At 42.9% G+C, this 14,885-nt stretch overlaps 2 protein-coding genes across 4 annotated transcripts in view; both read right to left on the bottom strand.

Moving 5' to 3' along the window:
• LOC116266844 (cycloartenol Synthase-like) overlaps positions 1 to 14,885 on the bottom strand; it is a 71,497-nt gene that overhangs the window by 18,678 nt on the left and 37,934 nt on the right. For all 3 annotated transcript variants that reach the window (XR_004175447.1, XM_031648277.2, XM_031648276.2), the window contains exons 13-14: positions 4,359 to 4,405; positions 4,125 to 4,268 (exon numbers count right to left, since the gene is read on the bottom strand). Coding sequence is in view for 2 of the 3 variants with exons in the window: in XM_031648277.2 (XP_031504137.1) it covers positions 4,125 to 4,268; positions 4,359 to 4,405 (191 nt within the window). In the remaining variant the exon portion in view is untranslated. The remainder of the gene's footprint in view (positions 1 to 4,124; positions 4,269 to 4,358; positions 4,406 to 14,885) is intronic.
• Positions 486 to 2,519, bottom strand: LOC126409214 (uncharacterized). Its single transcript, XM_050075162.1, has 2 exons — positions 1,367 to 2,519; positions 486 to 1,073 (listed from the first exon to the last, which is right to left on the bottom strand). The coding sequence occupies exons 1-2, from the start codon at positions 2,394 to 2,396 to the stop codon at positions 1,030 to 1,032; spliced, it is 1,074 nt and encodes a 357-aa protein (XP_049931119.1). The 5' UTR covers positions 2,397 to 2,519; the 3' UTR covers positions 486 to 1,029.

Here is a 14,885-nt window from a genome sequence, read left to right on the forward strand (position 1 = left end):
AACTGAATTAGCTGATTAGAGGAATACTCTTCCCCTTTGTTCCCAAGACACTCCCCCTGAAGAGGATTCGCCGAAAAATACGACTCATGTTCATGAAATGTGACATCCCTCGAAACATACACTTTGGAAGTAGTGGGATCCACACATTTATACCCCTTCTGAGTGGAAGAGTACCCCAGGAAAACTCCTTTAATAGACCGGGGATCAAGTTTTTTGAGAGTAGGGCTATGATTATGCACAAAACAACTGCACCCAAAGACACGAGGAGTAAGAGGCCACGGATTCTGAGTGGGCCACAGGGTAGAATAAGGAGACTGACCATCCAACACCCTAGTAGGCATACGGTTAATGAGATGTGCACTAGTGAGAAGTGCATCACCCCAATACCGCGTCGGGACATGACGTTGGAACATAATGGCCCGGGTAACATTCAATAGATGACGATTTTTACGTTCAGCTATACCATTTTGAGGAGGGGTATAACTACAAGAGGTTTCATGAACAATACCCTTGCCTTTCAAGAATTCATCAAGGGATTGGGAGACATATTCCCTTGCATTATCCGTACGGAAAGCTTGAACAGTAGTATGGAATTGAGTCTCAACAAAGGCAACAAAGTTTTTCACAACTGCTGGAACCTCACTACGTTCTCGCAACAAGTACACGAACGTACATCTAGAGTAATCATCAATAAGCGTCAAAAAATAGTGACAACCACCACACGTGGGTACTCCAGAAGGACCCCAAACATCGGAATGAACTAAGGCAAACGGATGAGTGGTTTTATTCAAAGAAATAGGGTACGAAGCCCTGACATGTTTAGCCAATTGACACACTTCACAAGCGAAGGAGTCAATTGAGACAGAAGCAAACAAATGAGGAAACAACTTCTTTATTAACTGGAAGGGTAGATGTCCAAGACGCTCGTGCCATCGCAGAACAGTAGATCTATCGTTCACACCAGACAAGTGACCACTCGTGGCAGAAATCAATGCTGAAGCAACTTGGACCGGCAGCCTGTAGAGCCCATCAGTAACCGAACCAATCCCAATCTTCTTCCCCGTCACCAAGTCCTGCAGGGAACAATGATCAGCAGAGAAAATCAGATTACAGTTTAATTCTTTAGTAATACTGCTGACAGAGAGTAAGTTGACAGGAATATTGGGAACATGCAGGGCATTGTGAAGACGGTATTTGTTCAACAGGGACAAGCTCCCTTTCCCAGCCACAGAGATAGAAGACCCATCTGCCATAGACACGCGTTGCTTGCCAGAAGAAAGTCGATATTCTTGAAAGAGTTTAGAGTCCCCTGTCATGTGGTGAGTGGCTCCACTATCAACAATCCAATCACCAAGAGGAGGGTTACCTTGATCAGTCGAGGCAACGAGAGCTTGGGCTAGCTGAGCCCCTTCAGACGTGGAGGACTCCTCAGGGGTAGTAGATAGACGGCTGATGTACGCCTGTAGCTCCTGGAGTTGAGCAGGGGACAACTTGGACTTTGCACCACTAGAAGAATTGCTCTGACTGGAATCAGACACAGAAGGGCTACGCTTGCCAGAGGGAGGACGACCTCGGACCAGTCTCTTCTCGGGATGAAGATCCCAACAGAAATCCACCGAATGCCCCAACTTGTGGCAATGAGTGCAATGTCGGGCAGGACGCTGCCCAGTCCCTGAGGCACGGCTGACAAAGGCAGAAGGGCCATGACCGGTGTCAAGATGCATCACTTGGCGACGTTGTTCTTCAGATTCAACACGAGCATATACTTCCTCTATCCCCGGAATCTCATCACCATTAAGAATCTGGCTACGAATAGACTCAAATTCATCCCGCAGGCCTCCCAGAAACAGAAACGTACGGTCCATCCATTCCTTTTCCCAGTAGAGGGAATGATCTGAACCGCATGTCCACTCATCAGTCACATGATAATCTAACTCCTCCCACTTGGTCTTCAGGGCAGCATAGAAGGCAGCAACAGACAAATCACCCTGTGTCAGAGAGTAAATACTGCGTTTAATCTGATAGGTGCGCAAATGTCTCTTCTTGCGACCATACATCTTTGCAAGCACAGTCCACATATCAAAAGAGGTCGGCTTCCGCAGAATGAGGGGCTGAATATCGGATGACACGGAGCTGATAATCCACACCTTCACTTGGCTGTCCTCCAACGCCCACGTCGCCCATTGAGGATCAGATTTGATGGGCGCAGGTTTGTCGCCAGTGATGTAAGAGAGACGCCCACGACTAGTAATCCCAATCTCGAGAGCGGCAGACCAAGATAGGTAATTGTCCTTGGTCAGACGGATGGAGGTGACCTGGAGCGGCACGTTCTCAGTCTTGGAGGCGCTGCCCGTGTCAAGAACGGCATCTTTTTGAGTCCCCATCGCTTCTGCCATCACAAACTAGCACACAGCAACAAGAGGCACAGCAGCGGGAATGAGGCAACGGCGTCGGGAAGGAGGCAACGGCGTCGGGAAGGAGGCAGCGGCGACGGCGGCTGGAATGAGGCAGAGGCAACGTAAAGCAGGCGACGACGCAACACAGAGGCCACCCACGGTGGCAGAAACAAAGAACAGGACGAACGGAGGACCGCGGAGGCGTAACAGAGGGCGGCGGAACAGAGGACGGCGGCGGCGGAACAGAGGACGGCGGCGGCAGAGCAGGGCGACGTCACAAGGGCAGCAGCGACGCCGGAACAGAGGACGGCGGCGGCGGAACAAAGGACAGCGGCGGCAAAGCAGGGCGACGTCACACGGGCAGCAGCGGCGCCGGAACTTCAACGGCGTCGGGCGACGAAAAAACTTGACGATCCTTGGAAAAAACGCTTCTCCAACTCCGCTGGCTCTGATACCATGTAGAAACACGAACCACACAGAGAGAGAGTGGAGAACGAACACACAATCTACGTGGAAAACCTCAGAAAGAGGTGAAAAACCACGGGGAGGCTCTGACCTAGGGGCACACCGCAACCCTAGGAGAGAGAAAATTATATTTCACTTAATTCAACACTAAACACAAGTGACAATATAAAGAGGGAGAGAGGAGAAGCCGCCTAGGGTACCGAGCCCGCCTCGGTACCCGCGCCCCATAGAACCGGGTCCAGGAATGGATCCGGTTCCCACAGCAACATATTCTAACAAAAACTATAGGCATATATTACGTTTTGAATCACTTTTAAAGCACTCCTAAATTTTGAAAAAACTTTCAAAATAAGCTTGTATTGTTTTGATGATAAATGAAATCTACACTAGGTCTTCTAGTAATCTTAAAAACAACATGGTTGTTCACTATAAATTAAGTTATAAGTAAAGAGTGTTAGAATGTATGTCTCCATTCTATACATACATATATGTATATACATTACATATTAGTCATCTAATATGTGTCATATATACATATATATGTATTTTATAGGTTTGGGTACTTAGGATATTTATGTAACTTTTTACCTTCTTTTTGTCTTTTTATTTTCTGTATTTTTCCTGTTTTACCCTTGCCCCTTTCTGATTTTATCCAAAGGGGACCCAAGGGGAGACTAGTCCCAACGGCTAGAATTCTAGCCGTTGGAACTAGTCTCCAACGGCTAGCTCTCTCCTCTCTTTTGTCTTCTTCCTTATAAATAGTGTAGATTCTCTAGTGTAAGGTTATGGCTTTTTAGCCTACTTTATGTATCTCTTATTGTGATTAATTTAAGTTCTTCTTCACCTCTTGTTTGAGGGCTTGTGAGTTTGACTTGTTGGTGGAAAGCTTCAAGGCTGATTTGCTTGAAGTATTTCTCTTTGGGCCTGATTTACAAAGAGAATGACATAAAACTAATCAAAAGAAAACCATACCGTGAGGGTACTTTAGCCATTTCAGTTAATAAAAAATATACCAACGTTAATCAAGCTAAATTGGACAAAATGTGTGATAAGTGGGCAAAGAAGTTAGGAACATCCACGATGTTATTGAGAACTTAGGTGTCTTGATTTTCATAAAAATTTCGGACTGACTCTTGAAAGATTTGTTAATCAAATAATTTTCACAACCAAAAGAATGATATTCTAACTTACAGCACTCCTAGCATATCATATATCTTGAAAACCAAGACGCTTGGAATTACAGAAGAGAGTGAAAGGACCCACCATGATCCATCAGGTAATTGCATCTTTTTGATGAAATTAACAGCTTTTGAAATACTAGTCTCTATGTCTTCCTTCCGATACTGAGGGTATGCTTTTCTAAAATCTGCTAAAGCTTGAATGGCAGATGAAGTGCATTCCGTGGATCTAGAGGAACAAAATAAAGGTATTAGTGCATTACAAAGTATTACCAAGTAGGTTATCATTGGATCAAGCATGAGATGAGAAAGCACTCACGGATGGTCAATCATTATGCCTCCAAACATTTCAGATGGATTTATTAGCTGAAAATGACAACAAATTCAGTAAAGAAATAGGTAAGAATGTGATATCAAAGTTATGAAGCAAGCTAGACTGATCACCACGTTGTTGCAGTTAGCAATTCTAAAGAACTTACTACAGTTATACCAGTTTCTGATAATCTAATTCACATTTGTTAGCTAGAAACAAGAAAACGAACCAATTTTGCCATGTGTGAATATTATCCTATGTCACATAGGTACCGGTATGGGTGCTGGTAGGGGTATGGGTTCAGACTATTTTAACAAAACTTGGATATGGGGGTATAGCTGTATATGTCCACACACACATACACACACACACACATATCCATTGATCGGGCTTGCTCCTCCATGGGAGCTACTGATTCGTATGGAATTAGCATGACCCAACGATCAAATTCAATAAGAATTCAAACAAAATAACACATTCATGATTCAAAATTTATAGATTCTAAAGAAGAAATTATTGAACAAAATATGAAAACACAGCTCTGTATGTGTTTCCTGAGTGTAAATGGTGTAAAGAACAAAACTGAAATCCTAAATTTTGGATAGGAAAGGACTCAGTCAACTTTGACTGAGTCTTAAATCAGATGGATACGATCATGGGCACGTTGACCATATTCGGTACTGTTTGACCACTACCCAAGAAGTACCTGAGACAGTACCAGTACCAGTACCAGTACCAATGTCATACCTGACCGGTACGGGTACGCTGCCTTTACAGCAGTACCCATGTGACAATTATTATCTTATTGTAACACATTCCATATAACTTGGAAGAAAAAAGCACCTCCTTTTTCCTTATACACATAGTCAAACCATTCACATTTATTTCATTTATGGAAAATCTGGTCCCAAAAGAAAAATATTATCCATTAACATGTACAACCACCGAGACAAGTGAAAAACCTTCCATCATGTTCTATGGTAAACCAAAAAAATATCATTTTTTAATGATGTTGTTGACGTGTTGTGTATGTTTGGGTCTGGGTCTAAACCCTATCCGACCCAAAGTTCATGTTGAGTTCTATTTAAGTAACCTTTGTAATCCTAGAGAGTGAGAGAGACCGGCTACTCTTCTCCCTCAGGTCCGAACCAGATCCAAACCATAATAAAACGTAAAAACATAACCCACGACGCTCGTCTTCTCCCTCTCGATCTTCTTTGGTCTTCCAGTGGGTGCTTGGGCAGTTGGCAACAGACGTCCAGTAGCTTGGGCAGCCATTGCCGATAGACGGCGGCTGGCGACAGGCGGCAAGTCGGCAACGAGAGGTGCTGGAGCAGAGGAAGATAGAGAGAGACGCAAGAGCAAAGCGAGAAAGTTGTAAGAGTAGAGCAAGAGAGAGTTTGAGAACAAGCAGAGAGATAAACAGATAGAGAGAGGGAGAGAGAGTGGGATAGATTCGAAAACAAAGAGGGACACTGGTTTGTAGTTTGTCCAGAAAAAATGGCAGTCACCGGAATACTCAACCCAAAAAAGGAGGAAAATGGATACATTAGAAAACAAAAGGAGAAAAAAAAAAAGAATGTACTTGAGAAGTCAATTTTTTGGTTGAAGCTGGTGTAGTCGCCGGAGACACTATTCTCGTTGGAATAGAGGAAGGTTTAACCCTCGTCCCTCTCGTTAAATGATTTCTTTTTTTTTTTTTTGAGAAAATGAAATCCCATTGTCGAAGGACGAGAGTTTCTCTTTTATAACACACCATAAAAGAAAAAGTTAACATAACTCGTCTGAGTCTTCTTTGACTCATGACTTGTTTTTTAAAGTTTATCATATGCTTCCATTTATTTTATTAAGTTATTTGTTTTAATCTTTTAATGTGTTGTCAACATATTAAGGCTTATGAATGATGAATGATGAATATTGATTATATGTGTGATGATTTTTTATATTTATGAATTAAAAATATATAATTATCGTTCTAACAAGATTGGCGAAAACGTTGTACCCGTACCCGTACCTATGTGACATAGCTGTTGTCGCTTCCCTGGCATGACGTTCCACTGTTGCTGAGATCGTTGCCCTCCATGTGGTCGTCTCTTCCCTATTGTTGCTGTCTGCGCTGCCATCTCTGCAGTCTCTATTGTCTGCGTTGCCTGAATAGTTCCATTGTTGCATTGGCAATTACCTGCGTCGCCCGAGCCATCTATTGCAGCAGCCTGGGCGGCGTTTCTCGAGCCCTTTGATTAGCCGAAGTAACCCGCGTAAGGCTTCTACCTCTGCGGCTGCTGCCTCCAAAACAGTCCACCGAAATCAGCGAGATATCCACGAAAAAAAGCCACCAAAAATCAGCAAGACAACAACTCTTGTGCAAAACAGCAACTAATAATTTCGTCAAATAGTTGGTGTGCTTACGGCTACGAATAGGCAGCAAGAACTGATTTTTCCAGACCTTGAAAACCAACAAACGAAAAGCCAAACCGCGGCTCTGATACCATGTAAACCAGACCCAAACTTAATGGTCGAAACACTTCAAGAGCTAGACTCTTGAAGATACCAGCCACTCCAAGAATTCACACAAGGAGAAATATTTAACAAGAGGTGTGTTACGATCAGAGAGAGAGAGGCCAAAAAGTTATCATTAACGTAACCCTAATCTCAAGTTAAAGAGATTAGGGCTGGCGATAGAATAATTACAAATTCAGTCCAAAAAACACAAGAAAATATTTAAAGACCTACGCTCCAACTTTCTAATATTGCAGAAACACTCTTTAACACTTCCCCTCAAGATGGAGCATAGATATCAATCATGCTCAGCTTGTTACAACCTCTCACAAAATTCTCTATGGGAAGAGCCTTGGTAAAAATATCAGCTGTCTGATCTTCTGATGAGACATGAATAGTGCTAATAACTCCTTCTTGTACTAAGTTCCGAACATAGTGGCAATCCACTTCAATGCGTTTCGTCCTCTCATGGAAGACAAGATTGTTGGCAATATAGGTTGTTGTCTTGTTGTCACAATACATCTTCATTGGAAGATTCACTGAAACACCCAAATCTAGAAGCACTGATCTGACCCATGACATTTCAGCCGCAGTTTCAGCCATAGTTAATATTCAAACTCAGCACTAGATCGAGCCACCACATTTTGCTTATTGCTCCTCCAAGAAATGAGATTGCCTCCCACAAAGACACAAAAACCTGTTGTAGACTTCCTGTCATCTACAGACCCTGCATAATAAGCAAAATCACTATAAGTTTCTATGTCAACACCTTCTCCCTTTTTAAACCACAACCCCTTTCTCGGGGTTGATTTCAAGTATCTGACAATCATTAGAGCAACGTCCCAATGAATTTTTCAGGGTTTTTCCATAGATTGACTTAGCTTATTCACAGCGAAGCTAATGTCAGGGCGAGTGACAGCTAAATATAACAGTTTTTCTATCAGAGATATGCAAGATCTAGAGTCAAAAGACTCTAGTTCATCATCATGTATATGAATGCGGGGATTCATGGGAAGTGGCAGGTTTAGCCCCCAATAAACCTGTTTCTTACAGAAGATCAAGAACATATTTTCTTTGAGACACTACAACTCCTTTACTACTATAAGCCACCTCAATACCAAGAAAATAACAGAGTTGTCCAAGGTCTTTTGTGGCAAAGTGTTTCTGTATAAACTTCCTTTAGCTTGCCTTGTGGTGGCATGAGAGACTTCGACATCTTTCGTTTGGTGTACTTAGACAGTTGTTTCCTCACCTTTTTTCCAATCTAGATATGATCATGTTATCATGTGATCTTTATCATCTGGCTAAACATGTTAGGGCTTTGGACCCTGTTTCTACAAGTCATTCTAATAAAGTATTTGCTTTAATCCATTCGGATGTGTCTGGCCTTCAGGAATTCCATCTTGTCATGGTTTTCAGTACTTTATTACATTTATAAATGATTGTTCTCGTAACACCTTTGTGTACTTGTTGAAGGATCGTAGAGAAGTTCCCAGTGTAATTGAAACCTTTATCATTCTTGTGGAAACTCATTTCGGAGCATCTATTCAGACTTTTTGGCACGTGAGTCTACATGTCACTTTGTCAATAGTTTCTTTTCGCAAAAGGGGATTGTTCATGAGACATCTTGTAGTTATACCCCTCCTCAAAATAGGGTTGCTAAACGAAAGAATCGTCAGTTGCTAAATGTCACCAGGACTCTTGTTTCAACGACATCTTCCAAAGAAGTATTGGAGGGATGATGTGCTAACCAGTGCGTATTTAGTTAACCATATGCCTAGTCGTGTCTCGAATGGATGTACGTCTCATTCTATGTTAGCAGGTAGTAGTGAACCTTTTTCTCTCCCACCTTGGGTTTTTGGCTATGTCTGTTTTATCCACAATCACAGTCCCAATATCAAGAAACTTGACCCCAAGTCAATTAAAGGTGTACTTCTTGATTATTCTCCTACTTAAAAAGGATATAAATGTCTAGACCCTTCAACTGGTTGTGTCAAACATGTCTCATTCCTGGAACATGTTTCCTATTTTGGTGAGAATTCTCTTCAGGAGCAAAGGTCCACAAGAAGGAAAGAGTATTCTCAAAATCAAGAAATTCAGCTTCCAAATTTTCTGGCATACAAAAAGTAATTTACAGAATTTCTGGAGCACAAAAAAGGATGATGATTGCTCAACTGGAAATGAGGAGCGTGACCGCTTGTTTGAGCAGTATTCTAGGAGAAGATAGATTGCCACAGAGCTAGCTAGTGAGGTGATTGTTGACACTGATCCCAATCCTAATCTCACACCTTCCCTAGCTGATCCAAGTCGTGCCCGAGAGATGTCGGTTGGGGGTAGTCAAACAGATGCTGAGACTGACGAGTCACCCATTGCTCTCAGAAATGGTATCAAGTCATGTACTCAACACCATATTGGTAATTTCATATCATATTTTAAATTGAGCAAGAACTACAAATGTTTCATATCTTTTCTTTCTATGTTTGTGATCCCCAGGACTATACTGAGGCTCAGAGTAATCCAAAATGGGCTCATGTGATGCAAGAAGAAATAGAAGCATTAAATAAAAATAGAATGTGGTAGGTGGTAAATGGCCCTGAAGCAGCCCATCTCGTAGGATCCAAGTGGGTCTACACCATATAAGCTAGACAGAAGTGTGGAAAGGTTCAAAGCTCACTTGGTTGCCAAGGGGTTTAGTCAGAAATATGGATTGACTACTTGGAAACGTCTGCTCCTGTTGCAAAATGAAGAATGTCAGAGTTATTTTCTACTTAGCAGTGGTAAAAGAGTAGAAGATGTACCAACTAGATGTTAAGAACATTTTTCTAAATGGAGACCTTGAAAATGAAGTATATATGTGCATGCCTCCAGGATATGTGGAACTCGGAAAATGTTGCAGGTTGAAGAAAGCCTTGTATGGGCTCAAGCAATCTCCCCAAGCATGGTTTGAACGACTCAAACTTGTAATGAGACAACATGGATATCATCAAGGGAATGGGGATCACACTCTCTTCGTGAAGAGAAATGAGCACAAGGTAACTCTCTTGTTGGTATATGTTGATGATATGATTGTCACATGTAATGATGAAGATAAAATAACGAAGTTAAAGAAACTGTTGGCTATCGAGTTTGATCTCAAGGACCTTGGCAAGTTGAAATATTTCCTTGGCATTGAAATTGCTAGGTCAGGCACAAGTCTTGTGTTAAATCAACGAAAGTATACTCTAGATTTATTAAAGGAGACCGGAAAACTTGGGTGTAGACCAACTTCTACTCCTATAGATGTTGAACACAAACTTAGTCTTGGAGATGGGGAGAGCCCCTCTGTAAAGAAGCCAAGGGAAATATCAACGTCTTGTTGCGAAGTTGATCTATATTGCTCTTACTAGACCTGATATTACCTTTGCTGTGAATGTGATGAGTCAGTTCATGCATGCTCCCATGAATACTCACTTAAAGGCAGATGACAGTATTTTATGTTACTTGAACAGAAGTCCTGGCAAGGGTCTCTTGTATGTTAGGCAAGACTTTCTTGAGATTGAAGGTTATTCATATGCTGACTGGGCAGGATGTGTTGATACTAGGAGATCCACCTCAAGCTATTGTATTTACTTGGAAGGAAATCTCGTAGTGTAGAGAAGTAAGAGACAGGACGTTTGCTCTCGCTCCAGTGCTGAGGCTCAATATAGAGCTGTGGCCATAGCAGTCTCTAAGTTGTTGTGGCTGAAAGTGCTATTGGATGACATCGAAATCAAAACTGATGGACCAATGAAGATGTATTGTAATAAGTGACAACAAATTTGCAATCAACTTAGCCAACAATCCAGTGTTACATGATAGGATGAAGCATGTGGAGATCAACCGTCATTTCATTCAAGAGATAATTGATGCTAAAGAGTTTGTTATGCCTTACATGAAGTCCGAAGATCTAGTAGCTGATGCACTGGTCAAGGCGTTGTCATCAACTTCATTTGAAAGAAATGTATCCAAGTAGGGCATGTTTGACCTGTATGCTAACTTGAGGGGGAGTGTTGACGTGTTATGTCACACCCCGACCTTTTTGACACTCAAACATTTTTTTTTTTCTCAAAACATAAAGCATCGAGGTGTGACTACACAATAGTTCAAAAAGGAATGAGCCAAGCAATTCAAAACAATGGGGCAAGCTTTCCATTATATAGCATTTCAATTCAATTGTACATTTGACAAAAATGCCCCAAAATCACAACATCGATGCCTCATCAAAACAAGGCATCAGTAAAACCAAAAACCCGACGCGCCGGCACTACAAGAACAAAACAAAACCCAAAACCTCCCCAGTAGGACGTGAGTGTAGCCATCTGCTCAGCCTGCTGCCCCGGGTACACCAAAACCTGAAAAAAGGAAACAACTGAAGGCTTAGCCTTCGCAGTATGGCAACAAGCCAGAAAAATGCCAAACCCTCTCAAGTAAGGCTCAAATAAAGGGACAAATATCAACCCATCTATCGTCATGTCGCGTCTGAGTGCGACACGTAAAAGCCACTTGGTGGCCACACTAACACAACATCAGTCACATGCGAAGCATGCTTAAACATAACACTTGCATTCATATCAATCACATATACGTCAGTCACATGCATTCTGTCAAACACTTTGCATTTTCATTAACTTTAGTGCATTAACAGTTCCTGTGGGTGCAACACAGGCACGTGCACACCGCGGGCGGCCTACAGCCGAGAGACAACCCCCGTGGTGGCCCATAACAGTATGGATCCATTTCACCCGCTGCAGCGGTAGAGCACTCATCCCTGGATGTGTGACGTCCAAGGTGAGATACTCAGCCTTCCCTAGGACACCCAGGTTGGGAAGGCATGAGCCCAACGCTCCAAGCACAACACACAACAGAACCCTGGGGCCTTGCACCGCCTGCGCTCTGACAGGCGAGACCAGTGGCAATCAAGGGGGACGTCTCCCAAACACATAGCCACATCCCACTGGCCTCTCATCTCTTAGTTATTCATTCTTATCATTACAGTTACACATTCACAAGAAGACTGGCTAACACACGAGGTTAGTACACTTCCCGAGTGCACCCACACCTCCGATTACCTCCACATGAGGTCTATACATACAGTAACAGTCATTGCTAGCCGTCATACCATACGGGTACAACTACCCTCCAAACATCCATTTGCATCATTGCCCATGGCAATGCATATGCAACAACATACACATTTATATCAATCATCACATCAGTCATGTCAATCACCTCTTTGAAAAACATAGCCAATCCACAGAGAGTAGTCTCGATCTGCGGTTGGCTCGTAGCTGTCCTATGCAGTTATCATTCTATGATGCTTTCTAATGCACAATTGGGGTCGAGGAGACACTCGACTCGATACCCCACCTCATCTGTCCTAAACAGATATCAATTCTAGCATGCACATGCCAATGCGTAACATTTTTAAATCGAATGACTAATAATCTTTCTAACCCATTCATATCATGTAAGCAACATACACATACTCAATCACAAAACCGTCAATCAATTAACATCACAATCCTAGGATCCCTTGATCCTAGGAGCACCCAATCACACAATTGCCCCAGGCAGGAATTTGCCTGGAAAGTTGCCATACCTGTGGCGCGCTCACCAAATTCTTCAAAATGCCTCAAGCTTCGAACTCAAGGTCGACGGGATGAGCCCGGTGCACCTGCAAACATAAACAAGAATAAGGTTTCTACTAGATTCCTACACCAATCAAACAGAAATGAACATATACAAAAATAAAATCCTTGAGGCACGTGACAGCGCCTCAAGAGGGCATCGACAGGTAGTGTCGACCAACGGGCTCTCCACAAGGCCTCCTCCTTTACGTCTTGACGTTGCCTTGAATTATCAAGGCCTTCAACCATCAATCAAACCGTCACTAAATCCTTCCTCAATAACGTTCTTTAAGTAAGACATCAACCTCAAGTCACATCCCAAAACGTATATATCCCTAATTAACTTCATGATACACCCGTTCACCGAAGTCTGCGCTACACTCCCTAAGACGGTTCCAAAACTTCCCCACAACCTCACAATCTCTACCATGTTTCCTTAAAGCTTCGAAACTTAATCCATCATGCTAAAACGATCAATAAGTACATGAATCATCACTTTCCAACGCAAATCCTAAGTTTCCCCCAAAAACAAAATTACTAACATGCGTCCCAAAATCATCAATTCTAAGCTCTAGCATGCTCGAACCATAATTATACATGCTCTAAAAGATAAATACTCATCATTTTGAGCTTGATTAGGTATTGCTCACCCCAAACAAGCGTCCAAACTGCTACAACCCTTCTAGCAACCACTTCACACGTCCGATCAAGTGCCAATGCTCGAGATTGCCTGCTGTCGCTGCTCACTACACACCCTACTAGCAGGTAAGAGGGGAAAAACGTCCCCTAAACTGCAAACCAACCCCAAACGCCCAAAAAGTTTAACACAAACTCTGTTGCTAGGAAAGACCCACGGTAGTAGTTGGGGAAAAAAAAACTGAAATAAACAAAGAAAAGGGACGCTGACAGAGAGGAGAGACAGAGAGAGGAAGGGTTCGGTCAAGGGGGAAAACAGCCGTGGGGTGAGAAGAGAGAGAAAGAGCAGGCGGGGGAGTGCGGGTGAGTGAGAAGAGGGTCGAGCGGTAGAGAACCAGCGGAAAGAGGGGAAAGAAAATGGCGAGAGAGAAGAAGAGGGGACGTGCGGCAGAGAGCAAAACAGACAAAAGGGCATGAGTGGCAAAGCAAGAAAAATCGCACGAGAGAGAGAGGGTTTACCCAGCAGCCGCCGCCGCCGTCGCCGCTGCCACCTCCGTCGCCGTCGCCGTCGCCGTTCCAGCCACCACCACCCGACCGTCACTCTCCTCCCTCTGCGCTGCCACAGGAGACCACCGGAGACAACGAAGAAGGAAGGGAAAGGCGAGGGAGAAGGGCCTCGCGTCGGGCCCTTACGCGAGTGGGGGTCGGTTCCGGGTCTGGACCCTAGCTCGACCCGACCCGTCGAACCAACGAGCATTACATGTTATGTATGTTTGGGTTTGGGTCTGGACCCTATCCGACCCGTAGTTCATGTTGAGTTGTATTTAAGTAACCTTTGTAATCCTAATTGTTAAGGTTAATGAAATCTGAGAGTGAGAGAGACCGGCTACTAATGGGCGCCAGAATCGTCTCCAACATCATGGTTTTTTTCCCTCGTGTTGAGGGTTCTCCATGTTATATTTGTGTTCTTTGTGTGATTTTACCGTTCAACATATACCAATCATCATATTGCCCTATAAAACAAAATGGCACAACCGATATTGCATAAATTACTATTGATGGACACTGAGCAGCAGTTTGTGCAATTCAACCAAAATAAATTGGTCCTTTCACAAGAAGAAAGTATATTTCTTTCACTTGCCCAGTCAATGAAATCTCAAACCTAACTTGCTAGACATTATTTCCTGCGCTTGGTTGCCACAGCATGCCCGTACTTCTTGGATGACCATGTTGTTGGCCTAATGTCTTAGCTTCTTGTGAAACTGCATGATGTAAGCTGCAAAACTGACTTATATAAGCAACATGAAAGAATGAAAGCCAGGGGTTTCTTGACAATATACAGCTGTATGAAGGAAGGGATTCATCATATAATAGACTAATAGTCCTGCTGAAGTGAACTATTAAGCACTTTGTAGACTTCTTGTGTTTACCACTTTTATGGCTCATCTTTTGCATCTACAATTAACAGTGAACTTGTAATCCCATAGTGTATTAGTTTCTTCACGAGAACATTCTCTATGGCTTTTTTGCGAAGCTACAATTCTTGATAATAGACTTTAAACAATTAGTGTGCTACACACCATCAGGCGCCATATCTACATAATCTACCATCTTTTCTTCCTCTTTCCCACTTCAATGTTTCAAAGGAGGTCTTTGTGTTAGATGATAGAAATGAACCTGATGCTACAGACACAGGAACATTGGGTTCATAAACATTTGTTCTTGCCATCAACCAAAGAAAAGTTAGCATACA

Source organism: Nymphaea colorata, chromosome 13 (assembly GCF_008831285.2).
Source record: "Nymphaea colorata isolate Beijing-Zhang1983 chromosome 13, ASM883128v2, whole genome shotgun sequence".
Lineage (NCBI taxonomy): Eukaryota > Viridiplantae > Streptophyta > Magnoliopsida > Nymphaeales > Nymphaeaceae > Nymphaea > Nymphaea colorata.